At 42.5% G+C, this 26,276-nt stretch overlaps 1 protein-coding gene across 1 annotated transcript; it reads left to right on the top strand.

Moving 5' to 3' along the window:
* Positions 1-988: 988 nt before the first annotated feature.
* Positions 989-25,776, top strand: zdhhc8a (zDHHC palmitoyltransferase 8a; the record flags this gene model as incomplete). The annotated part of the gene is made up of 10 exons (XM_080743818.1): positions 989-1,092; positions 15,566-15,687; positions 16,272-16,429; positions 18,837-19,009; positions 19,733-19,835; positions 20,901-20,992; positions 22,013-22,142; positions 22,260-22,374; positions 22,945-23,060; positions 24,484-25,776. The coding sequence occupies 10 exons, from the start codon at positions 989-991 to the stop codon at positions 25,774-25,776; spliced, it is 2,406 nt and encodes an 801-aa protein (XP_080599944.1).
* Between the last annotated feature and the right edge of the window lie 500 nt (positions 25,777-26,276).

Here is a 26,276-nt window from a genome sequence, read left to right as displayed (position 1 = left end):
TCTGTGATTCCCATTCAATTCCTCGGTGAGGCACACTGTGCAGACTGCACACCCCCTGTGCAAGGACTAGTGATTTATTAATTTAGGAAAAGTGGGTTGAAAATAAATATCACTGTCAGCATGATGGCCATAGATTTTGCAAACATGTCTCATCATGAGAATGGCAACAATATCCAGGCAGAGAATTTCACAAAGCCTTATCAAGCTATCTAACTCAGTGGTTCCAAAACGTTTTAGCTCGAGACCCAAAAGAGAGATTAGAAGTTTGCCCGGGACCCCTAGAGAAAACAGCAGATCTACAAGCTCACTACAGCAGATCTACAAGCTCACAACCCAACCCATTGTAACTGTAGATCGGCTATTTTCACTACATGTGTTATGTTCTAATTCATGGAATTTCTCCATGAAACTACAAAAAAGGAAGGGGGAAAAAATGTTTTTATGAATGAATAAAATAGCTTTTTGTTTTTTGAAAATATTATTGAATCATACTAATAATAATAATAAATAATAATTATAATCTTTCTGCTACCCACAAATGGGTCACGACCATAGTCACGACCCAGTGTTCTTAATTACGGTGTGTCTAACTTAGGCTACAATAAAATAAATAAATATATCATGGCAAGTTCATTCGGCTACATCAAAGCGAGGGATTCAGCATATACTGTACCGCGTCATACAAAGCTCCACCTTCCACAAGGATACAGTCAGATCAGCTACAGTCAGTGTTGACGCTGCTTCGCCGGCCGGTGGCTGCATCATCATCATCATCATCATCATCGGATAGGAAGAGAACAGAAGGATACAGGAGTGAAGCGGTGCAGTTTGTTCTGCCTTCTTTTGGATATAATATGCCTACGTTTTCGTTTGATCTGTGGAAGACGAAAGGAGGCGAAATACACGCAGACGGGCCACTTATTACCACATCTCTCGTTGTTGCTCTTCGGTAGAACGAAATACTGATGATACTGTGGAAAGCGACAGGATGCCCAGCAGCGGCGTTGAGAGATTGAAACCCGGCGCCTTCATTCCAGTCTCTACAGCGGCCAGTCTCCTCATCACATCAACAACTTTATTCTTTGTCTTCACGTAAGTTAACTCGTACTAAGCTACAGAGCCTATAATAGTAGGCCTATGGCCTAAAGGAAAAGTTGATTTACAGTCCCTGTTGATATGTCCCAAACTATCGGGCAACTCGTTTGCATCGTCTGGTTGGGTTGTCTGTCCGGTCTGTTATCTGACATACAATTATTGGGACATCGGCTTGTTCCTTGGTCGTGTTTATCTTGATAGTGTCTTGTATAGAATATACAATGTAGCCTTTGTCCAGAGACAAGACAGACCATTATGACATGCATCATATTTCATATTCTCACTGAATTCAATGGTAGCCTATACAATACTAGCCTACCTTCCCAGCCCAGTGCATTGTTGTCCTCTCTCTCTCTCTCTCTCTCTCTCTCTCTCTCTCTCTCTCTCTCTCTCTCTCACACACACACACACACACACACACACACACACACACACACACACACACACACAGACACAGACACACACACACACACACACACACACACACACACTCAATGTGTGTTAAACTGCATGTCACTGATGTCAGTATGTGTATACAGTACACACATATCCACATGTATTGTGTATCTCTCTCTCACTCACTCACTCACACACACACACACACACACACACACACACACACACACACACACACGTCTCTCTCTCTCACACACACACACACACACACACACACACACACACACACACACGTAGAAAGGAAGTCATAATATCCCACTTTATTACTGAATCCCCTTATATCTTCCAGATAGTGACACTGATGCCTAGCTTTCCTAGAAATCTGACAGCTTATATAAAAACAGTTGCCATTTGAAACTTGGGAACTACAAGCGAACCCATTGTCATGTGAACTATTGTTTTGTTGTGGATCTCCTCAGGCCTACCAAGGCAGACAGGGGTGTCGCTCCAAATTCTGGGCCCTGGGTACAAGGATTCACTGCGGGCCCCCCATGAATGTTCTTCATAGGGGGGTGGTGGGGTAACCCATTTGTACATTATTTTGGGCTTTAACTATTGAAAAATAGCAGATATACAAGCTCACAGCGCGGCACTCGGTGCCGTGCTGCAAGCTTGTAGATCTGCTATTTTTGAAAAATCTTGAAAATTTGTGTTGAATATTTAAAAAATGTTTCTATGTCAGTGGTGCTCAAACTTATTCACGTGAAGGACCCCCAAAATGATTTGTAGGCTATATTTGGCCACGGACTCCATCTCAAAATATTTAGTTCCAGGGACCCCCCAGAAGGAAAATTTATATTCAAAGATTTGCACACATTTTCACGACTTTTAAAAAATAGGAGATCTACAAGCTCGTAGTGCGGCACTGTGAGCTTGTATATCTGCTATTTTCAATAGCTAAAGTATAAAAGAATTAAGGCCCCTTCACCTTGGGCCCTGGTAACTCAGTCCCACTCCCTCCACGCCCCCTGTGACGCCCCTGAAGGCAGATCTATGCTATAGCTTAATTTATACACAGTTGTACGACAACGTACATCAGGCTTAAGTCTACTGACCCTTGACCCGCTGCAACCATATCTGCCCTAGTTGTGTGTTTCCCCCTGTATCCTCTCTAACCCAACAGGCTTTACATTGGGTTTTGCCTGCAGATTTTGAATGTAGGATTAGGAAGGATCCTCTGATCAGTGATCCCTCATCTGGGAAACATGGCTTCTGGAATCTTTGAATTTCCCATGAGCTGTTTTGCATGTGTGTTTTTTTTCTTCCTTTTTGTTTTTGTAGGCTGCTGTAATATTATTTACAATTTCAATTTTGTACAGATTTTCCTAACAAACAAAGCCTTTATTTATGGATTTGGCTAAATTAATGTAAAACTGCAAACTGTCCCATTACACTTTTGAACAGGAACAATACATTGACATACTTGTTGATGTGATCAATTATCAATTTGTGAACATACATTTACAATACTGTGCAATATTGGGCTCTAATGTAGCAACTCAACTGACGACTGGTCATATTTGTCACAATTTTAATCGAATGGCTTTGCAGGAATTTAACAGACATTACACAGTTCCTTAATGATTTTCTCTTAACAGTTCAGATTCTTTAACGTTTCCCTTTAACTATTCCTATAACCAAATGGTCCCTTAAAGAGGCGGTGCCTTAGTTTTGTACTTTTTCTGTTTTTCATGTGTCTAGGAGGTTGACAGTACTTCATTAGACCCCCGGGTGTGGTTGTTATGAGCAATTATGTATTCCCTTTTTATTTGGGTTTTTCCCTGGAGGCTGCCACCTTGTGGGTCAAAAGTGCTGGTCCAAAAACACAGATACAATTACATCATAGAATCAACCCCTCCCTTCTTACCATTCACCCAACACTGTGGGTGTGGCTAACTTCCACCCACCATGACAACTAGGCATACTTAATGAACTGGTGGTTATGGCCACATAAAAAACAAATTTTAACTCTTTTTGTACACTTTTTTGGAAAGAATCTTCCTCCTAGTATAATCATAATAGCTGATAATCATGTTTTAGAGGGGGGGGGAAATCATGGCACCCCATCTTTAAGGTTCTGTAACTCTGAGAGAGTGTACTATGGAACCAAATTGACCCTTACAGCTGGTCCTTGATATTGCAATTGTATAGCAGACGTGAACTCCACATACCAGGTCTGACAGTGTGATAAAACCGCTTCCAGAAGCGGTTCCAAACGTGATGGAACCGATTCTGGTTCCTCAATGTTGAATCTGGTTAATGTGGTTCCTCTGGTTCCGGATGCCAACCCTAACATCTCAATTAAATGAATATATTCATATTCTTTAAAGTCAAGAATGCAGGAATGTTTAAAAGTATAAATCAATATGATTATCTGATATGAGAGTTTGTGGATACATAAACGAAAAGGGTCAAATCGTTGTTTCAGCCCACATTTGGCTTCAAAGCTGCTATGGCTGTTGAGTAGATTGCTATTGATTGACCTCTATTTTAATCCTAAAATGTCTCAACAGTCTGCTGAAGCAACAGGAAACAATAAACAAGATTGGGAAAGCTTTTTATTATGTTTATCTTGTTTGGCTGGCTATTGTGATTGATTGAAATCGGATGCTTTTTAATTGGGAGTGTGATGCTAACCTACTATCACATCATCTGGCTTTTAGTTATTAGTTTAGAAAATGTAGTATAGTATACTATTAAGTAGGTAAGTACTGTAAGTGAGTAGTTGGAACAAACAGTGAATCCAAAGCCATGTGGCCCATAGGTCAGGATTCAGGAATCTGTCTCCCGTTTCCGTAGTGCAGGGGTCTTCAACGTTTTCAGGCCAAGGACCCCTTAGTTGAGAGAGAGATGAAGCAGGGACCCCACAACCTTTTCATATATATAGTTTCATTGTTTGACAGCACAATCATCAGTGTATTTTGATTTCATGTCAATTTGTGTTTTCAGATATTTAACCACTTGAACCGTCAATACTTAATAAACTTGACCTTTCACTCTGTAATTATTCCACTCTTTTTCCCCTCTACACCAAACCTCTTTGCCGAACGCCTCTCAGCGTAAGTCGTTGTGAGCTTGTAGATCTGCTATTTTTGGCTAAAGTTCTCAGAATATGGACGCTAGGGTAGCTAAGTGCTTAATATAAAAAAGCCACAAAGATTTGGAGGACCCCCTGTGGTAACTCTGAGGACCCCCTAGGGGTCCCGGACCCCCTGTTGAAGACCCCTGTGCTAGAATGTTGCAGGGACTTTACTTCCAATCCAACATGCTGAGTGCCAAGCAAGGAAAGGTGGCATTGGGTACTGATTAGTTTTTGGTATGACTCGAACAGGGATTGAACCCCGACATAACCACAAGGCAACTGAGCTGGTAAAGTGGTATATGTATATGGCATTCAGTCTCGTTCCGAGTCCGACCAAGTAAGTTGATCTGGTTCAAATGTATTACAATTTGAGACAGTTTAAATTATGTTACTCTGGTGTTGCCGCTGAAATCAAAGTGTATCTCTGAAATCTCTTATTGTATCCCCCATGAGAGGAAATGACCTCACCAAACCTCACCCATTCCTGCCTGTAGGTTTAGTGTCTCCTTAGTATCGTTAGTTAGCCTAAACAAGGCTACAGTTGTAAAACACAGACGGTCTGGCCTTTAGAACTGGAAGTATGGAGACAAAGATTCATTCAGATTAGTATAATAGAAAGCTAGAATAATTTTCTATAACCAAAGTATGGGCAAAAAGTTAATTATATGTTAGCTAACTGCCCTTTGCTAATACGGTAGTTATCTGTTGAGCAGAACATACTCTATTTCTTGCTTTAATATCCGTTAAATCAGCATTTGCACTGACTCAAAAAAGGTTTACATAGATGTAAAGGTGTCACATTCTATTCATCTCTACCTTGGTCAGATGAGTGAAAGGAACATTACTTGTCATCCTGCATAATATCAGTTTTGCCTTAACTCGATGTTATGATTCAGTCAGACAGTAAGTGAATGCCAGTCAGGTGACAGGTCCACTTGAGATTTCATTTAGGATACTCTAAGATGCATTTAGCTTTGGTAGCCACAGAATTCCTAAATTCATCTGAAGAGAGCCTTTATCCTGCTGTTACGTCTTCTAAGTGATAGATAAGTACAGCATTATATTTATACAATGTTTGATGTGTGCTTGTGTGATATCTTTGTTGTGTGATATCTTGTGTGTGCGTGTTGTACTGTATGAGTGCGTGTGCCCCATCTTTCACTTAAACGTTTGATTGGCAAAAAAAATAACTTCCTTTGCCTGATAAGTTTCATTTGAGTTTCATGAGCTGAAGCAGAAACTTCCTGCTTTTGTTCCTCTGGCCTTGAAAGTTTGTCTGTGTTTGTACTTCACTGCTGTCTATTGTTACTTCAGAGAGGTCATCTACGCCCAGCCGCTAATTTATGTTTCATCAGGACAACAGACTGATTTTTTTTCCCCAGTGGTCGGTCGATGAAGTAGACATTAGTCTAGAGACATATGTGCAGTTGATTATGTTGTGTATTACTGTGCCTTGTCTGAATACTGTATGTATATACTGTATAGTAGGTACAGCTTAATATACGTACAACATTGTACGTGACACCCCTCCACAATTAATCATCATCACTCTGGTGTTGAGTTGAGATGTTGTTTGTTTTTCTTATACGGAAAAATGGTCACGTGAATGGGATGTCATCAATCAGGGAAGGCTATGTTTTGACTGATAAGACTCCAATAAGGAAGCGACTGTAGGTGTGCCTCCTCATCCATAGGTGTCACATAGGGCTGTCACGATTATGACATTTTACATGACGATTAATTATCTCTCAAATAATTGCGATTAACGATTTAATTGTGTTTTTGTCGATGGCAATTACATTTCTGTTTGGCTTGTAGGCTTTGAAGTTGCACATGGTAGATATGATGCAACCTAAATATACAAAGAAATTACTGACATATTTGACAACTTTATACTTAAAAAAGAATATTGATAGTGGAAATAGCCGATCTACAAGCTCACAACGCGTCGCGATGAGCTTGTAGATCTGCTATTTCCACTTATTTTTTTTACTTAAAAAAAAAAAATATGAAAATCTTTCAACATGGAAACGATTATGACGATTATGAAAAATAATCACGATTATGTGAAATAATCGCGATTAGACGATTATGTAATAATTGTGACAGTTCTCAAATAGGTCTCCATTCCTGCTGTCCATTTTTATGAAGCAATGCTTGAGTTTTATGAAGCAATGCTTCAGCACCGTTTTCAAATGTCTCTGGTGTAAGGGGTAAAACTAAATCCAGTAGAATACTGTGGATGATTGACGCAAACATTGCAAAAGATTCAGTATCCTATGTTATATATTAATTAACATTGTCTAGTGTACTTAGCCTACTTATACATAAAACATGGCAGTGCAACAGAAAAAAGGACAAATAACCAAAAAGAAACATCTAAAAACATCGATGACACAGACACAAGGCAAGTGTATTTGTATAGCATATTTCAACAACAAGGCAATTGAAAAGTGCTTTACATAAAACATTAAGCATTAAAACACAAAGACACATTAAGAGAATAGACGTTAGACGAAGGCACTGCATAACTGGTAGGCTGCTGCGAATGTTGGTTGTGCCGTCGTACAAAATATGCTAGTGTAGATACAATATGTACTGTAGTAGAATGAGTTCACATAATAATACACCTTAGCTGAGCTACCAGGACTCCCAGTGCTGCATGTTTGACTGATGCCATCGGGTAAGAAGCTGAACCTAATTATTGTGTGTTCAACTTTGGATACAATTTTATCCTTTTGAAGGTCTGTACAGAATCGTTTGGCACAGAACATCTCAGATAAATTATATCATAGGGATGACATTCATCAGACTATTATCACATTTCATTCAGTGTGACTCACAATATTACTGGTAACAAATCACGAAACACCGGAGGAGCCATGGCTGCCTTTGCAGTGCTGCGCTTATGCTTGACGAATCGAACCCTGATTTATACTTAGTTTGTGCGCCGGCTTCAAGCACCGAAAATAGCCGAGCAACAAGCTCACAACGTGTCGCCATGCAACACGTTGTGAGCTTGCAGATCGTCTATTTTCAAAGTATAAAACAGGTCTAAGTGGTGGCTGTGCCACTGACCCACTGCGGGGCTGAGGGCAATGTGCAGATTGTCGAGCAGCTTAGCATTCTGTGTGATTTAATACATCTCTGGCTCGGCTGTTTCATTAGGTGGGGCTGACCACACTGCAGTGTAATGAACTGTCCTTCCCTGTCTGTCCAGATGGTCTCAAACCAGTGAGGGAGATGGCCGTCCATGCACAGGCATCCACACTTTAATCCCCAGTGATTCACAACCGATTTCCAAAGCAAGGAACCCCCCAGAATCGGAGCAGCAGGAGAGGTATTGCAGGCGCTGAATCGCGCTGTTGTGACGAAAAGAGAGTTGAGCCAGAAGGCAAAGCTCTCTGCCTCCGAGCAATCTTCGTTCCTACTCTCACCTATGGTCATGAAGTGTGGGTCATGACCGAAAGAATAAGGTCGCGGATACAAGCAGCTGAAATTAGTTTTCTCAGAGGGGTGGCTAGCATCTCCTTTAGAGATAGGTTGAGAAGTTCAGTCACCCAAGAGTGGATCTGGATCATACTTGGATGATTCCTACTTGGATATCAACTACCTCAGTTTTCATTCAAATTATACCAATATCATGTCCAGTATGGGGCGGACGGCGGACCTCATGTCAGTGAGTCAGTCACGCCTCATGTCACGCTCCATCTATGGCCTGCAAATTAATTCTGTCCATGTCCCTTTTATGCCCATATATGGAGATCCCTGATGTCATCAATAATACGTCCATACCTGGGAATGCCCATATATGTAGCAGCCTACATATTGTGTCAGTCTCATGATAACCAGCGTAGTGGCCGTGAAGCGCGACCTCGTCCTTAGGTCGCTTCTCGCCCTTATGGCGTCTTTACTAGTCATATCGTTATTGAGGTATGACCATGCACAATATCAGTATTGTTGCGGCTTGGACTCCTCATGCATAGAAGGAAGCATGAGGTCAGTCTGTTGCTCTCCCCCAGGTTGGCAGAAGGAGTGTAGCGCCCAGGATTACATTAGACAATTGGCACTGGGTGAAAAATGGGTTACAAAATTGTCAGATAAAAAATTTACAAAAAAAACAACCTGATAGAAAAAAAAAAGGTCATGTTAGTCTGCCTACTTACCCTACACATGGCTGATTCAAATTAATGTCCAATGCTAGTTATTATCAAGCGCTGAAGTCACCATTTAAAACCCATGCAAAAACTCATATAACATTGAAAGACAGACGGATAGAACATAGTACTTTATCTAGGATAACATCGATTTCAAAAGCAGAAAAAGCATAACATCAAATACCTAATGACTTCATACCAATTTTGAAGGAGGCTAGAGATTTGCTCTCCTTTAAGGCTTGTGGAAGGGCGTTCCACATGTTGGTGGTATAGCAGGAGAACGAATTAGAGCCTTGTTTAGCGTAAAATCTACGTTGAACATCATTGGTGGAGCTGCCTCTGGTGTTGTGATCGTGGACATCCTTGATGTTTAGGAAGTAGTTTGACAGGTACACGGGTATCTTGGAGGTGTAGTGTATCTTGTACACCAGGCCCATTGCAAGATGCTGTACTCTGTCAGCTACTTTGAGCCACCCCACACTTTCGTGGTGAAGAAGATCGTTAAGGTGGGCCCGAGGGGGAAGACCAAGCACAACCCTAATTAGTTTGTTCTGGGCTGTTTGGAGTTTTAACTTTAAGGCAACTGGGGCATCGCGATACCAAATGAGTATTCCATAATCAATTTAATATTGATCAGTGGGGCAACCCTTTGCAAGAAACAAATTTGTTGGTTGACTTTATTAAATACCTTGGTAGTCATTTTTTCACTGGATAGGTTAGCCTCCAGGATGCAACCCAGGTAGCAGATGTGTTTTTTTCTTGCTATCACCAACACTCCCTGAGTCATATGGACTCCTGTGTCCTTAACATGAAGCAGCTTGATGTACACGTGCACCCTCTGAACATGATGCTATTGTGTCCCAGGGACTTCCTTACAAAAATCATAGCTTGCTTGGTTCCTGACGCGACCTGGCGTTTCCCAAGGAACCTAAGCACAGCGGTGGGGACCAGTGGTGGGCAAGGAGGTAGGGAACGCTTCGCTGTGTTCACTTGGACCGTGCGGAGGTGCCCAAAGGCGGGGGGAAGAAGATTTACAATTATGTCCCTAATGGCACATAACTCGGTAACAGCGCTGAGTCGGCTCATGCGACCGTCGCAACGCTCGCCATGGTGACTCGCTCACTCGGCGGTGTCTCACATGGCTCATGGTCGCCTGAGACGGCGCGCCTCTGTCGTCATCACCGAAAACAAGCGATGCTTTCCCTTGCTGCCCCCCCGGGACATTGGGAAAAACGTGGACACATTCCTGACAGCTACAACCCACAATCTGTGGGTTCTGAGTAGACCACCAGGCCTGGCAGAGATATGCGCTTGGCGGAGCACTCCATTCTTGTGATTTATTCAATCTTTTGAATGAGAGATGGCTAAACTGTATGTTACACAGCTTAATGTAATTGATATTGGCATGTTCTTACATGACCATGTTTAGTGAAAAGGACTTGAATACAAATCCTCCATGTAAGCTTTAGGGGGTGATCGTATTATGTGCCCCTTAATCTACATACAGTATATGAACCACAATGCATTTCTAAAGCTGTCTTATAATTTGACTAATTTGATGAATATGTTATGTTTGTTGGAATTTATTGATTTGCTCAGAACCGTGATGAAAAGCATATTATATTTCCATCACTGAAACTCAACCCATATACATTGTACCAATATATATTTTACTATCACTGAATTGTTGTTTTGTGTCTTTTACAACTGCTCTATGTGTAACATACATAGGCCGTTTATTCATTAGCTGCATCATTACACCACCATTTGACATTTTAATGTAAATCTAATTTGACAGCCATTATCGCTGACACCTAGGTGTCAATGATAGTGAAGGTATAGGTAACTAACCAGTATACGATTGATGGTACTTATACTGTCCTATTGTAGTACAGAGTGATATGTGATGTATGGTGAGTCCTGACTGCATGCTCTCTGTCTGTGTGTGTGTGGCATCTAATGGGAGGATTCCGCAATAACGGGCTGGCAGAGTGGTCTGTAATCCAGAGTTGATAATCCAGGGATTACTGGGTTTGCAGCTGGCATGGCATCGCCAGGCATTCCTCTGGGGGGTGCCCCTCCCCCACAACCCAGAACCTGCTTGGGGTTTTGGGGACTACAGTATCATGTCTGTTTAACCCTTATACTTATAGCTATTGAAAAATAGCAGATATACAAGCTCACTGCGCAGCACCAAGCGCCACACTGCAAGCTTGTAGATCTGCTATTTTTGAAAAGTTGTGAAAAAGTGTGAAAATCTTTGAATATTTAAAGCGAACATTTGTTACTCAAATTTTGCTTCTGGGGGTCCCTGAAACTAAATATTTTGAGTTGGGGGTCCGTGGTCAAATACATATCATTTTGGGGGTCCTTGACATTGGTGGATTTAGAAGACATTTATAGAATCGGGTCAAACATATTCAAAGACTAGCTAAATAGCAGATCTACAAGCTCACAGCGCTGCACTCGTTGCCGCGCTGTGAGCTTGTATATCTGCTCTTTTAACACTGTCCGCATTCCAGGATAATAACACTATTCATGTAAAAGATACTAAACAATAAAACATTTAATCATTTTCTCTACTGCTGTATTTCAGTGCCATGCTAAAAAAAGCTCCCCGAATATACAGTATAGGTTAAGAATGCATTGTTCAATCAAATGCCATTACATTTAATCGCGCATCCACCACTATAACCTGATTACATTGCTTCACCCTCTAATCTCACACTATAGAGATATAATCATACTCTGTTTAATTCAGCAGTTTTTGTTCCACACTCAGCAACTTAGTTGGGGTAAAGATATAATGGTTTTCTAAGCTTTGAGGTCACACTGACAGAAAGATTTCTGGCAAGCAGGGCATCACATTGTATATAGTCTGAGGAGCAAGAACAACATTTTAATTGATAACACTTACAATACGCATCTCTGATTCCAGCACACTACAAGAATTGATCTGTAATAATTGTAAATGATTCAAATAATGTTTCTTCCAACCACTGGCGGAACAATTCAGAACCGGGCCGATATGCAAGCCACAATGCTCCGGCCCCGTAATCTCCCCACAACTAATTGTCCAATGTCGACGTCATGATTAATGCCGTTGTTTGCTTATGTGCATCGCTGCCTGTCTCATTTGAAAGTGTCTGTGGTATATTTTAGTCGATACAAATTACAAAAGGTTTTGAAAGTGCGTGGTCCCACTGCAGCCATCATCACTACACTTCTCACTAAACGTAAACAAAACAACATTGTCTGTCTGTGAATGCTCTTCCTGTTGTCCTTCACAATAAAGTGTCCCCCTTTACTTCTTCCCAATGCATGACATTTTACCCAGAACAGGAAATAGGTGTAACAGAGGCAGCGCGATACAGAAAGGGGATCCAATTGCGAGGGAGGGGGACGAGGGGGACTCCGACAGACGGTCAGTCAGATTGACGGTCATTTGGACTGAGACTGACGGGGCCGGGCCCCCGCGGTCCGCGGGCCGATATGCGGTCGCATACCCAGCTTAACCGGTAGCTCCGCCCCTGCTTCCAACCATCCATTATGCATGTTAATTAAAACTTTACAAACTAGAAAAGTGTGCTCCTAATTAGAGCACAGGTCTGTGCCAGGCTGGATTGCCTACACAGGACCTGCAAACTTTTGAAGGCAGTCATAGCCATTTGGACCATATTTGAATCTATCTACAGTATAATGTGTACCAGTTTGTTAGCCTGATCTCAGACTCAGCTCACGCAGTAGTCTGAAACTGTGCCCTAGCTATTGTGGACGATTTCTGGAAGGGAGGGGGTGGGAGGTGCTTTGATAAAAAAAAGAAAACAATCACTACAGGTCTCCTCGTGAGCACCAACGTGAGCACCTCGTCTTCTAATGATGACTCTCTGATGATGATGTCGCTTGAAAAAACGGGCTGCTGCACGGATTGGATATTCGTTAGACCCACCCCCACCCCCCGCGCTCATTGGATCAGCCGAATTTTTGGGCTGATCACTGCCGATTCATGTACTCAGCTCCAGACCAGAGAAACAGTCCACTCTGAGAGTGGGCGGGGTCTATGGTCTGGAAGCAGGCTACCAGTTTGTGTGAGTTTTGGACAAAATCTGTAAAAGAAAGTGTGGTTTGAAGAAAATAGAAAACGCAAAATTGCAGAAAATGTAATCTGTCCGGGGCCAATATGGAGAGTGAGAATCCAAGGAATCTATTGTATTAGAAAAAAAGAATTAAAATATTAGAGAGTCAGCAATATTAGAGTTATTGGCCAGTCTTGATCACTTGACCATTGAGATAATATTGTGTACCGATTTGCATGATGTTTGGACAAAATCTGCAGGAGTAATGCAGTATATAAAAATAAATAGTTTTGCTAAAATTGGCTTCCTGGTACCGCTAACGAATACAGGTCACTTCGCCAAAAAACCAACTCGCCAAATCAACTTGCTAGGACACCTCGCTAAGGCCTGTCAACATTGGACTGTCAGTCCAGGAGAATCCAGGAGATTTATTTTTAGGGGCTGCGTGGAACTCCCCAACCGGGGTCTGGTGGTCCTCCCCCCAAAGCTTCTTAACAGATATATATTTCCCTGTGTTCTGTTGAATTTTGTGCATGTTTGATACTTTTATCAGGCTTGCTTTACTAGCATGGGTTCAATATCAGCCTTAAAATGCCAAATGTAGGTGTACAGAATCAGATTTGATGACTGAAGCAAAGTAAGACATCCTTAATAATGACTTCTCATCTGGGGGTCCTCTCCCAGAAAATATTTCACATATTAGATGTAATTGCCAATCATCCTGGCGAACCCAGGAGCATTGACAAGCCTGCCCAATGAGCGTGGACAATTTGGCAAGTTGGATCTTTGGCGAAGTGACCGGTTACCCCGCTAACAGGCCCATGTAAAAAATCTGCAGCAGAGGTTCTGCTTTGGCCTCCAGTACAGGGAGTGTGCGTGCAAAGTTTCATGCCGATCTGTCCAACGGTGCCTAAGATTAGCTTCTGACAGACTGCCACACACACACACACACACACACACACACACACACACACACACACACACACACACACACACACACACACACACTCGGACGGACAGGGGCAAAAACATAGTCTCCGACAATGGCCTTCGGCCTGTCGGAGACTTAAAGAAATTACAATAAATGAATTTGAAAAATGTCAATGATGGGGCAAATGGTCATTACTAGTATTATATAGTATAAGTATTATTTCACATTTATTAATCGACTCTTATCTTTTAACCTCATATTACTGTAAATCAATTAAAACATTTTTTAATTACAAGAATGGCCTGGGGCAGCCATTCTCTGGCACCTGCAGGTCAACTCCACTTGGGCACTGTAAGGATTATGTGGTGTCATTATTACTCACACTCACTCCAGATGAAATTGATTATGCCATGAACATTGTCCTAAAAAACTTCACGTTTACCGAGGTAAAAAAGAACTGCACAAGAAATGTGGCACTGATCAGTGCAGCAGTTTCTGAAATTAGCTCTCAACACATGCACGCAAGCACAGGCCCTCTTCTAGACTAGTGGTTCCCAAACTGTGGTTCGGGACCTCTAGTGGGGTCCCTAAATGAATGTGCAACATTGTTTTTCTCATTCAACAGTAAACAAACCAACATAGAGTATAAATGTGTACAGGGTATTAAAGGGGAGGACCACTCATTTTCAATATTGAACTATGTCATTAAGATACCTTAGAGGAGTTGTGTGGAAATTAAAAAATCTTCTGTGTTGCCTAACTGAAGGACTGATTTTGGGGTTTGTATTGTAAAGTACAATGTGTGATGTCATCAAGTTGTAATTTGCAATACAAACCCCCAAATCAATCCTCCAGTTCTAGGCAACACAGAAGAGGGGGAATTCTTTTCTATTGTCCTAACTGTTAAATCGCTAAAGTTTTAGAACACCCACTCCGTTATTTTCAGCTTCTGAAGCCTTCTCTTTATATGTTTTCTATGAGCCGTGAGGGGGGGAGAATTTTGCGGCAAAATTGCGTCATCATACACTACCGGCCAATCACAGCGAGGGTTATACACTGCCGGCCAATCACAGCGCATCTTGAAGTGGGGTCGCTATCACAATACGGCGGCCATATTTGTAGGCGCCCGTGTAGCTTGCCTCAACATAACAACAGCATTTACTCGGCGAAGGAGTCCGTTTCTCCGGAATGCCTGAACGCACAGGAACCAGGGACCCCTCTAAAGATAGATCTCGGCGAGGTGGAGGCAGACGCGGGGGTGGTCCGCGGCGAAAAACAGCCGAAAGACGCGGACGCGACCGCGGTTTGCTATAGAGCTACTGACCTCTAGGTGAGCAACTTACACGGTATAGCTTTAATTGTGGCACATTTACTATATTATGTCAAGTTTAGCTGCACCTGAACAACTGTTCCAGACTGCCATATCCAGCCCAAGAAACCATAGAAATGTGTGGGGAAAAAAATAGAATGTACTTCTTAAAATAAATGTATCGTGCCTGTTGCTTCGCGCGCGTGCAAGACACCAGTCATGTTGCCATACCTTACCTTTTTCTGAACTGACGCCACTGCCTGACAATGAATGGGTGGAAACCCGACAAAGAAAAAAACTTTGAAACTTGGAGATACAAGGTTTCTGCCCGACAGTGACGATATACTGTGTGTGTGTGTGTGTGTGTGTGTGTGTGTGTGTGTGTGTGTGTGTGTGTGTGTGTGTGTGTGTGTGTGTGTGTGTGTGTGCGTGTGTGCGTGTGTGTGTGTGTGTGTTCAGGTGTCCGTGGGTTGCTGTGACCATCTCTCCCGGTGTGCCGCCATGCTGTGCCATCCTCTTCCTGTTTGTCCTGGCCAACTTCACCATGGCAACCTTCATGGATGCAGGTGTCCTCCCAATGGGTGCGTACTGTAGGAAGACTCCACTTTATGTTGTCACATGCTTCCTGTGAAGGTTATTAGTAGCTGTTAGGTATTTCACATTTGTGCTTGCGTGCGTGCGTGCGTGAGTGTTGCAGTGGTGTTAAGTAACTAATTACATTTACTCAAGTAGTGTACTTAAGGAACATTTTGAGGTATTTGTACTTTTACTTCTACTCCACTACATCTCAGATCCTAATTTTGTGCTTTTACTCCACTACTTTTATTTGAACACTTTTTAGTTACTATATCTTTGTAAATTGATTATTATTTCACCCCTATACATTATGTCCATTTGAAAATAGCTGTATCTACCGTAGATCAGCTATTTCAAAAAGATTTTTATACATTTGAAAACCTGAAATGGGGACATTCTGCTTAACGGGTATTTTTACTCTTGGTACTTTAAGTACATTTTGAAGCCTATACTTTCGTACGTGTCGTATACGCTATACATTTTGAATTCATTTTACTGGTAACTGAGTATACGGCAGTATCTACATTGCGGTATTGATACTTTTACTTACCGTAAGTAACTTTTCCCACCGCTGGTGTGTTGCTTGCAGCCAACGAGGACGAGGACAAGGACGACGACTTCCGCGCTCCGCTGTACAAGAACGTGGAGGTGCGGGGGGTCCAGGTGCGGATGAAGTGGTGCGCCTCCTGCCATTTCTACAGGCCCCCGCGCTGCTCCCACTGCAGCGTCTGTGACCACTGTGTGGAGGTGAGAGGAGGGAGGGGTGGACTCAGGGGCGTCACAAGGGGGGGGGGGAAGTGGGACTGAGTTACTAGGGCCCAAGGAGGTGGAGGGGCCTTAATTATTGTATACTTTAGCTATTGAAAAATAGCAGATATACAAGCTCACAGCGCTGCACCGAGTGCAGCGCTGCGAGCTTGTAGATCTGCTATTTTTGAAAAGTTGTGAAAATGTGTGACTGTGCAAATCTTTGAATATACGGTATGGATTTCTTTAAGCGAACATTTGTAACTCAAATTTTGCTTCTGGGGGGTCCCTGGAGCTAAATACTTTGAGATGGGGGTCCGTGGCCAAATACATTTCATTTTGGGGGTCCTTCACATGAAAAGGTTTGAGCACCACTGACATTTCAAAGACTTGCACAAATTTTCAAGATATTTCAAAAATAGCAGATCTACAAGCTCGCTCCGCGGCACTCAGTGCCACGCTGTGAGCTTGTATATCTGCTATTTTTCAATAGTTAAAGCACAAAATAATGCGCAATAATGCGTTCCCAGTCTAAATGGGTTAAACCCCCTCCCCCATGAAGAACATTCATGGGGGGCCCATAGTGAATCCTTGTACCCAGGGGCCCAGAATTTGGTGTGACTCCCCTGGCTGGACTATGTAAATTTACTTGGAGGACAATTTCACAAGGAAAGAAAATGGCTGTGGAATTGAATATAGGTACTGTAGAAATGTGTGTGGAGAATGGATGAATGGAGGCTTACTGTAAGCTTAGTGTATGTGCCATTGTACGACGGTGTCACACACCACAAATAGCAGATCTATATGCTCAAGCTAACGCTTCGCAGATTCGACACATTGTGAGGTTGTAGATTTGCTATTTTCAGTGCATGACTCCATCGTACGACAAAGTATAAATCGTGGCTTAAAGGAAAGTGAGTAGGGCTTATGTGTGAGCCGGAGAGAGTATAGCAAAAGTAGCAGTGGCACAGGGAGGAGTAAATAATGGGGGATTGGAGTAAATAACAAGATATTTCTGTAGCGCGGTGGAGGAACCAGAGAATGATAGACACAGCACAACAGAGGGAGGCAGGGCAGGGAGATCCCATTAATCAGGTCAATCCTTTCCCGTAAAATCTACGTTATCTATGGCGTAGATCCTTTTTGGTCTCTGTGGAAATGAAATTTGAAAAAGGTTTTAGTGAGATAATACAAAGCATATTAGAAAAGTAATTAATCCTCCAAAACATTTTTTGCTTGCATTATTGCTGCATTAATAACCACTCAATCTCAGTGAAAGCTAAATGATTGCTGAATGGTTGTTAATGACCCGGTGACAAATGATAGCGAAACATACAGTGTGTTTTCCCCCCCTTTCCCCCATCAGTAGCTATCAGTGTTCATTTTGGCAGCAAATGTTTGATTTAGTTTTAGTTCCAGTCTTTTGAATAAAATGCGATTTAGTTTTAGTCATATTTTAGTCACCTGAAATGTTTTAGCCTTAGTCTAGTTTTAGTCGACTAAATATCATAATATTTTAGTCTACTAAATGTACAATTGATTTTGTCGACAAAACATTTTTGGCGGGCATTGATGGTGTCGTAATGGCTGATTTTACACACTTGGTTGCACTCTGAAAATAGCAGATCTACTCTGCTATTTTTCAGAGTGCAACACCCGAGTGAAACCAAACATAAAATTACTTGTCTTTTAGTTCTTCTCCACTAGTCCCTACCGTGACATTTTAGTCTCGTTTTTATTTGTTGACAAAATTGTCAATATATTTAGTCATAGTTTTAGTTTATCACATCTATTAGTATTAGTTTTTATTTCACTAGTAAGAGACCACACCTCTGCTCAAGTTGAACAAGTTTATTAAACAAAGTGAATGTGAATGTTGAGGTGAATGTGGTGTGATGATGACGGAGCCCGGGGAATGGTGAGACTGAGTGTGGGGGAAGTCTCAGGAGCGATGGCACGGATGCTCTGCTCGGGAGCTTGAGGCCTCGGCTCTGTTACTCCCCTGCCTTGGGCTCCTGGAGGATGGAGAGAAAAAATGAGGTTAGGAGAGCAAGGATTGTAAAATGATTAGGTGTTTGGGGAGGGAGGGAGGGCGTTTGAGACCTACTATTGCAGATACAAACAGGTAGGGGAGGCAAACACAGGTGCTTTTATACTGTGGTGATTGCGATGTGGATTGGCCAGGAGATAGTGAGGCAGGTGTGTGTGATAAGATGATTGTGACAGGGGAGTGGCAAGGATGAGCAGAGGTGGGTCTCCACTCCTGAACCTACGTTGCAAGCAACTACATTTAGTTTCTGTTTAGTTTTTGTCGGTGAAAAAAGGTAGTCGACCAACGTTTTTTGTCATAGTTTTAGTCGACGAAATCAACACTGGTAGCTATTGTATCTTTTTTTTTTTTTTTCAGGACTTTGACCATCACTGTCCCTGGGTAAACAACTGCATTGGGAGGAGAAACTATCGCTACTTCTTCCTGTTTCTGCTCTCCCTCACGGTGCACATGGTGGGTGTGTTCACCTTCGGCCTGCTCTACGTCCTAAACCACCAGGATGATCTGTGGCAGCTTCACTGCACTGTCACGTATCCTTGAGCACACTCGCTGTGCCGCTTTGTGCGTGTGTGTATGCGCGTGTGTGTGTGCGACTTGCATGCGTGTGTGCGCGCGTGTGTGATTGAAAGATTGAATAAAGAATTTCACATTGATTAATGAAACTGCAGGACGTGCTGGCCATTGGGAAAAGCGGGACAACTCCCGAACGGCCGATTTATTCCCTGCCGGTCCAGGCTGGCCATTAGGGAAAAAATTTAAACTAAAATGTCGGCCTTCGTTCCATTTTGGGGGTTGGGCAGTCAACAAAGTAAATCGTCACTGTCGGTCAGAAACCTTGTATCTCCAAGGTTCAATCAAATTTGTAAGTTTTTTCGCAAAGCAAAGCCCTGCTTCATCATACAAGGCCGTCGCACAAAAGTAGTGAAAACAGCAGATCTACAAGCACACAACGCCTCGCACCCCGAGGCGTTGTGTGCTTGTAGATCGGCTGCTTTCACTAGTTTAAATCATTTTTAAAATGATAAATACAAAACAAACGGTTTTGGACATATAAGGTTTCCACCCAACAACGACAAAATTTAACTCATGTAATTGGCCCACTGGCTTGTCACTTGTCATGATCTGAAATGTCAAATCTTTGAGTAGCAGCAGCGCTATAGAGAGAGATGTCTCTCTATAGCGCCCAAGAGGGCCTCTCCAACTCTTTTTCCCGGGCTGAATGAAAGAGCATCTTCTTTGACAGCAGCCTTCAGATTGGTGGTGATCAGTGTATCAGGATTGTTCCTTATCCCAGTCCTGGGCCTGACTGGGTTTCATCTGTACTTGGTGTCCAGAGGACGTACTACCAATGAACAGGTTGGTCTGATCTAGATATGAATTGTAAATGCTGGCAGGGGGCACCCTGGCTAGCTAGCTCCACATACAGTACAATATATCCAAAGTATCACACAACACAGCAAGGTTCAATTTATTTCCAGTAGGCAAATATATACTGTAACATAATCTAATCTCGAGAGATCACTTGGCAAAGTTAATGTCAGGCGTTGGAACTGTTTTTAATTACCTACTAATAATGAATCCCACTTTTAGCACATAAACTAATAGAAAATAGAAAAATGTGCTCATCAGAGCCTCTGCCAGGCCAGGTAGGTTATGGTGAGCCAGTGTTGTATGAATTGAAATGACACAATATGTTGAAATGTGCAATTTACAATAATCAGCCTCCTGGTGGCGCTATAACAGACCGTTTCACGGCAATAGGACTGTGTGAGTCCGAATGATTTGAGGCTTTTTTTTTTTAAACTAGCCACCCCTGCAAACTTTAGATGCCATTTAATTATCTTACTTTATCTTGTTATTCTTATTTTATAACAAGTATGCAGTAGGGCATTCACCAAATATTCGAATATTCGAATATCAAAGTCACTATTCGACGTTGTTCACCAAAGTCGAATATTCACTTTTTTTTTCTCTCTCTCTTTAAAAAATATATAGTTTATAAAACTTAGCTAGATAGAAGTCATAAGAATGAGTTGTAAATGTGGATGAATTTGTTAATGCTCTATACCAGGGGTTCTCAAACCTTTTTAGGCCCTGACCCCCAAAATAAACATATTTGAACTGGGGACCCCCACCCTGACAAGCACTCAATTACATTTAATGTGACTCGGTTCCGCAGATAAATATTGTGAAAATAGCAGATCTACATGCACAATGTTCGCCTTTTGCTTACTTAATATTTGACAGTTTGGCCAGTCCTGTCGAATATTCGACTATTCGAATACTTTGAGGTCGAATAATTCGAATACTAAAAAATCACTATTCGTGAATGCCCTAGTATGCAGTATTTGTCCACATGTCAAATATTTGTCCACATGTCACAACAGTAAGTATTTATCTCATCCTTTCATGTTCACACAGGTAACTGGGAAGTTTCAAGGAGGTGTAAATCCTTTTACGCGAGGTTGCTGCAGCAATTTGGAATATCTGGTTTGCAGTCCCATCTCTCCAGTGTAAGAGATATTTACTTACAGCATTCTATGAAACTCTCAAGTAACTTACTGTTTCTTAGCTCTCTCTGTTCCCACATAGGAGAGTCATTTGGGTCATCAGGATTGGCAGTTGCAGATTAATCTGATGCCCGTCCATCTACATGTGACACGTGTTGTAATCTAGAAAGGCCTTTTATTGTTTAATGCAACCATTAATTTATAAACCACTTTCAACGTGGCATCCCTATTTTGGGAACGTCATTATAGGTGAACAATCTCAATAGGGGTGTAACAATATAGTAACTGAATCGAAAAATCGATTTTAATTTGCAATGATCTACTTCTACTATATCGTTTGCAAAAGCAAAATATCGTACCGTTTTGGCTTTATATCGTATCGATATCGTTTAAAATGCAGATAATCGGTATCGAATCGTTTTGCAGTGCAAATAATTGATTGTATGGACACTACGTATTTGTGCCTTTTATTTAGCAATTGTAAGAGGGAAAATTCAAAAGAGGGGTATAATTACCTTTCCATTCCATATAGTTACTCTTGATCTATCGATAAATGTGTGTAATCTCTGTGTTCATGTCAAGGTTTGTCCATTTGTTGAAATATAGTGTCCATGTACCGGTATTTGCTAAAGAATCACAGTGTTTACTTATTTATATCCATATATTTATAGCCAATAATAGATTTATCCCTTAAAAACATTTGACACTATTGACACCGATTTAATTTCTTTGCTAAATAGTTACTATATCGATTTTAAATCATTGAATCGAATCGTATCGTATCGCCATGAATGAACCAATATCATCCATGTATCGTATCGTCAACCATGTATCGTGATGCGTATCGTATCGTTGTTAAAATGTATCATTATACCCCTAATTTTCAAACATTTTCTCTTTTCGTCCCCCGCCCCCCAAACAAAGTGAAAATAGACATGTTGAGAGCTTGTAGATCCACAATTTTTGCTATGGCAACTTATTTTTTGCCACCGCCTGAAATTACGCCTCTGTGAATCACCCCAGATATACAGCAAGACCCTATAAGAAAACAACCGTTCATATTCAACCGCCATTCCTGAGACCGCACACTGGCAGAGAGAGACCTGTGAAAGCCAGGGACAACGGCATCCAGAGTCATGATCCCCAGAATAAAGTAAGCAATAAAGTAAATGTATCGGGGCCACGGTTGCTATTTCCTCACATTATGCCGAGCAACAGCATTTTAAGGTCAGGACAAGTTCTCTGATGTGTCTGTCTCTGCTTGTGCCAGCGTTCCTCGGCTGGTACTCTTGAGGTGCCAGACATCAAACGGCTGAACAACCCACCACCGCTGCCACCCAAACCAGACCATGGGCTGCTGAAAAGTCGTCTAGCAGCCGTGGATGGTAAACATGTCACTGCTATTCTGATCCTGGACTTTGTGTCTTTCATTCGACTGTGCCTGCCTGTTATTTTGGTGCGGTGTGACTTCTCCGCGCTCACTTTCCTTATTCTATTTCTAACTCCTGTAAATCGTCGTTGTCGGGTGGAAACCTCGTATCTCCAAGTTTTAAATGTGTACGTTCTTTCGCAAAGTAAAGCCCTGCTTCATTATACAAGGCCGTCTCACAAAAGTAGTGAAAACAGCAGATCTACAAGCACACATTGTGTGCTTGTAGATCGGCTGTTTTCACTAGTTTAAATCATTTTTTAAATGATAAATCCAATACAAACGGTATTGGACAAGGTTTTCACCCGACAACGACGAAATGCAATGTTGAGAGCTTGCACCAACACACCATATTTACACCTGTAATCAGGCGATATGTCAATAAAGTTCATTCTGATTCTGATAACCAGAGACACAGCCGCATCTACCAATATTTATGAACGGTGTACTTAAATAATGTATTCCAATAAACAGTTATTTTCCTAGACATACAGTATGTGTTTAAGACTTGTGACCTCTTTTTCAGATTTGGGCCACCATCATACCAAAACCATGATACCCGTCTCTATTCCGACTGTGCCACAGCTCCGACCTGTCCTTGAGGCAATATCCAGAGGGTCATCCCCCATTCCTCCAGAGCAGGTGTCTATCGCTTTCTTACTCATTTGTACTTATATTGTGGCCGCCAGAGTCTGACTGATATGTTGGTTTGGCCGATACGCCAGCCATTACTTGACTTTTTTTACGACATTCATTGGTATGTGCAATTATACAGTCGATGTGTCCAGATGTTTTACCTTTTATAATGTATCCAAGCGTGTGAGGTTGTAGATGATTATTGCATATTTTGAATAGGGTTTAAGTAATCTCTCAGCAGAAGGGTGCTGTTTTTCATCTGACGATGGGTTTCCAGATTAAATTAAATAAAGTTGGGGTTTGTCTTCTTATTCATTGTATACTGTAATTGAAGTCAAATGATATTTTCATATACTGAAGCTTAATACTGTACAGTATATACGTAATTCAAATGTTTTAAAGTTACTTGTGTTTATTTCAAAATATTTGTTTGCTTATACGACACTCTTACATTTTTGGAGCTGTGTGAAGCACAGGCTCCCTATACGTGGCTGTGTGGGTCTGTGTGTCTGTGTGTGTGTGTGTGTGTGTGTGTGTGTGTGTGTGTGTGTGTGTGTGTGTGTGTGTGTGTCTGTCTGTATGTAGCCTGAACTTCCTAAACTTCGGCACGCCACTAGTCCCACAGTTTTGCCACCACACACTCGCGCCATATGTCAAATCGACCGGCTTACTCGGGAATCGTGGGCTATTACTTTTCTAAGAGAAAGGTTCTATAGTTTAATTGATATTAATTTATTAGTGAATTAATTTTCCCCATTGACTTATAATGGGAATCGCAAAAACTCACATTCAATTATTTGTCTCTCGCAAACCATAGGGGCTAGAGTTTCAAGACTTGGAGAGGAGGTTCATAATGATTTCAAGGATTAAATAAAAAATAATTGTGTCATTTGGCCGCATGGTGGCGCCATAACACCCCACTTTACGTTTTGGCCTGTAACTCTTGAACCGTAGGTCAGAAAATTAAAAATATTTTTTCCCTGGATTCCTTGGGCCATGACGCATCTCCCCATATAGGCCACGCCCATTTGCGCCATGATAGATTTTCCGCCATCTTGAATTTTCTCCAAAACACACTTTTTGCTCCTTTTCCTACATATTTTCTTCAAATGTCACAAAAATCGGTACACATGATCCACACACACACACACACACACACACACACACACACACACACACACAGCTCCACTTCACACGGGTGTGATTTTTTTAATTCATTTCAACAATTTGAACTTTAGTTTTTTGTACAAATTATCGTTGAAAACATCGTTAGGACTCTCCTAAATCAGGATTGGCATCGGACCCACAAATCTGGCATCATGTCTGGCCCCAATCGTGGCGATGTGATTCTTATGATCAGAAGTGTGTATAAGTTTGCTATTTGTTTTATTGGCTTCTGACTATTATGTAATGCTTGTGTTTTGTATAGCTGGCGAAGACATCAAACCAACAAGGGAACAATAGAGCTGCTGCCCTCACCACTGAACCCAAACACAGCCCTGGAAGAGGAACCCAACAGGACAACCTGCTGCTAGGGCAGCCACCTTTCCAGGACAACCCCGTCTCCAGCCCACTACATGTCAACTCTCTCACCCTCAACTCACGCTCCCTCTCACTCAAACATGGCTATCACCATGGCAACAAGTCCCAGTTGCCGACTTTGCATTCCGAGGGTCTAGTGTGCAGTCCCATGCCAAGCATGTTCCCTTCGTCCAGTGTGCTGGCCAACCGCAGCAACAGCGTGTCCTATGACAGCCTCATTAACCCCGGAGACCCTCATCTCCTGGCCCAGAGAGGGGTACCCTCAGTGGCCTACCACACCCACTTCATGACCCTGGGCCCAGATGGGACTGTAATGCAGCGATCGTCCCCGCATGCCTATAGTCCAGTGTTTATGGGGGTCAGCAGACAGTCTCCTCAACCCAGGGACCCTTCGCCCTCCCTGCAGGGCCTCGCCTCTAGAGACAATTCACCCTCTTTTCAGGGTCTCATCCAGAGGGACCATTCTCCGTCTTTTCAAGGGTTGATTCCCAGGGATTTCTCGCCGCAGGGCATGGCCTCGCGAGCCCACACCCCGCCGGGTCTAGCGCTGCGGAATATCCAGACGCAGAGCTTGACCTCGCGAGAACTCAGTCCACAGGGCCTGACTCCGCAGAAGTCTCCTGCTGCTCGCTATGACACTTTGTCAAAGTCCATCATGGCGTCCATCCAGGAGAGGAGGGAACTAGAAGAGAGGGAGAGGATGCTGCGCATGCAAGCCAGATCGCAGGCCATCTACGGCCCGGACGTAGGTGTTTATGACATCCCTATTAGGCGCAGCTTGCCGCCAGACGGCATCCGCCCTGTGGGTTCTCGCGGGCCGACTCCCCCGGCTTACGGCTCCCGGGAATTCATGATGAGCACCGGCATCCTTGGATACGGGATAAGGAGTTCGCCGCTCTCCAGTTGTTCCGCCTCCTCCCTTTCTCGGGGCCCCAAGACGTCGAGCTCCGCTCTGCAGAGTAGCAGCAGCGGCAGCTTGCAAAGCAAGGCCAGGTCCTCCTCCCCGGCCTTCTGTGCTTCAGACAGACAGACTCAAGCGCTCCCCATGTCCACGTCCACCCTGCCCCGCATCCCCTCCACCTCCACCTCAGCGGCCATCTCCTACGGCACCGCAAAACAATCCTCTCTCACCTACAACTCAGAAGGGAAGGACTCCACTCCTGTGGGAGGTCTGAAATGAGAAATATTCTTTCTTATAATGTTTGTAAAAAATGACACCACTGCAGTGGGCAGTGTCAGGCTGTGATTAGGGCTGGGCAATAAATTGATGTTATATCGATATTGTGATATAAGACTAAATATCCTCTGGGATTTTGGATATCATAATATTGTGATATGACTTAAGTGTTGCCTTTTCCTGGTTTTAATCATTTACGCCCTATTTTATACTTTCATAAATTGTATGAAAAGTTCTAAATTAGCAATGCTCTCTTTGAAACCACGAAAAGAATTCTAAATATATTTAAATATCATCACAATATTTATATTGAGGTATTCGGGTAAAGATATTGTGATATTTGACTTTGTTATGGCCCAGCACTAACTGAGATACTCAGAGGGTTCCAACAGAGTGTAAATAGGTTTATTCCTGCATGAAAGACTGTGTGAGAAACAGAGTGCAGTGACAGAGAGGCCATTAAGTGGATCTTGCACACAGGGGCGTCACAAGGGGTAGGAAAG

The sequence above is a fragment of the Nannobrachium achirus genome (genome assembly GCF_963921795.1).
Source record: "Nannobrachium achirus genome assembly, chromosome: 15".
In the NCBI taxonomy this organism is placed as follows: domain Eukaryota; kingdom Metazoa; phylum Chordata; class Actinopteri; order Myctophiformes; family Myctophidae; genus Nannobrachium; species Nannobrachium achirus.
This window is presented reverse-complemented; position numbering and strand designations above follow the sequence as displayed.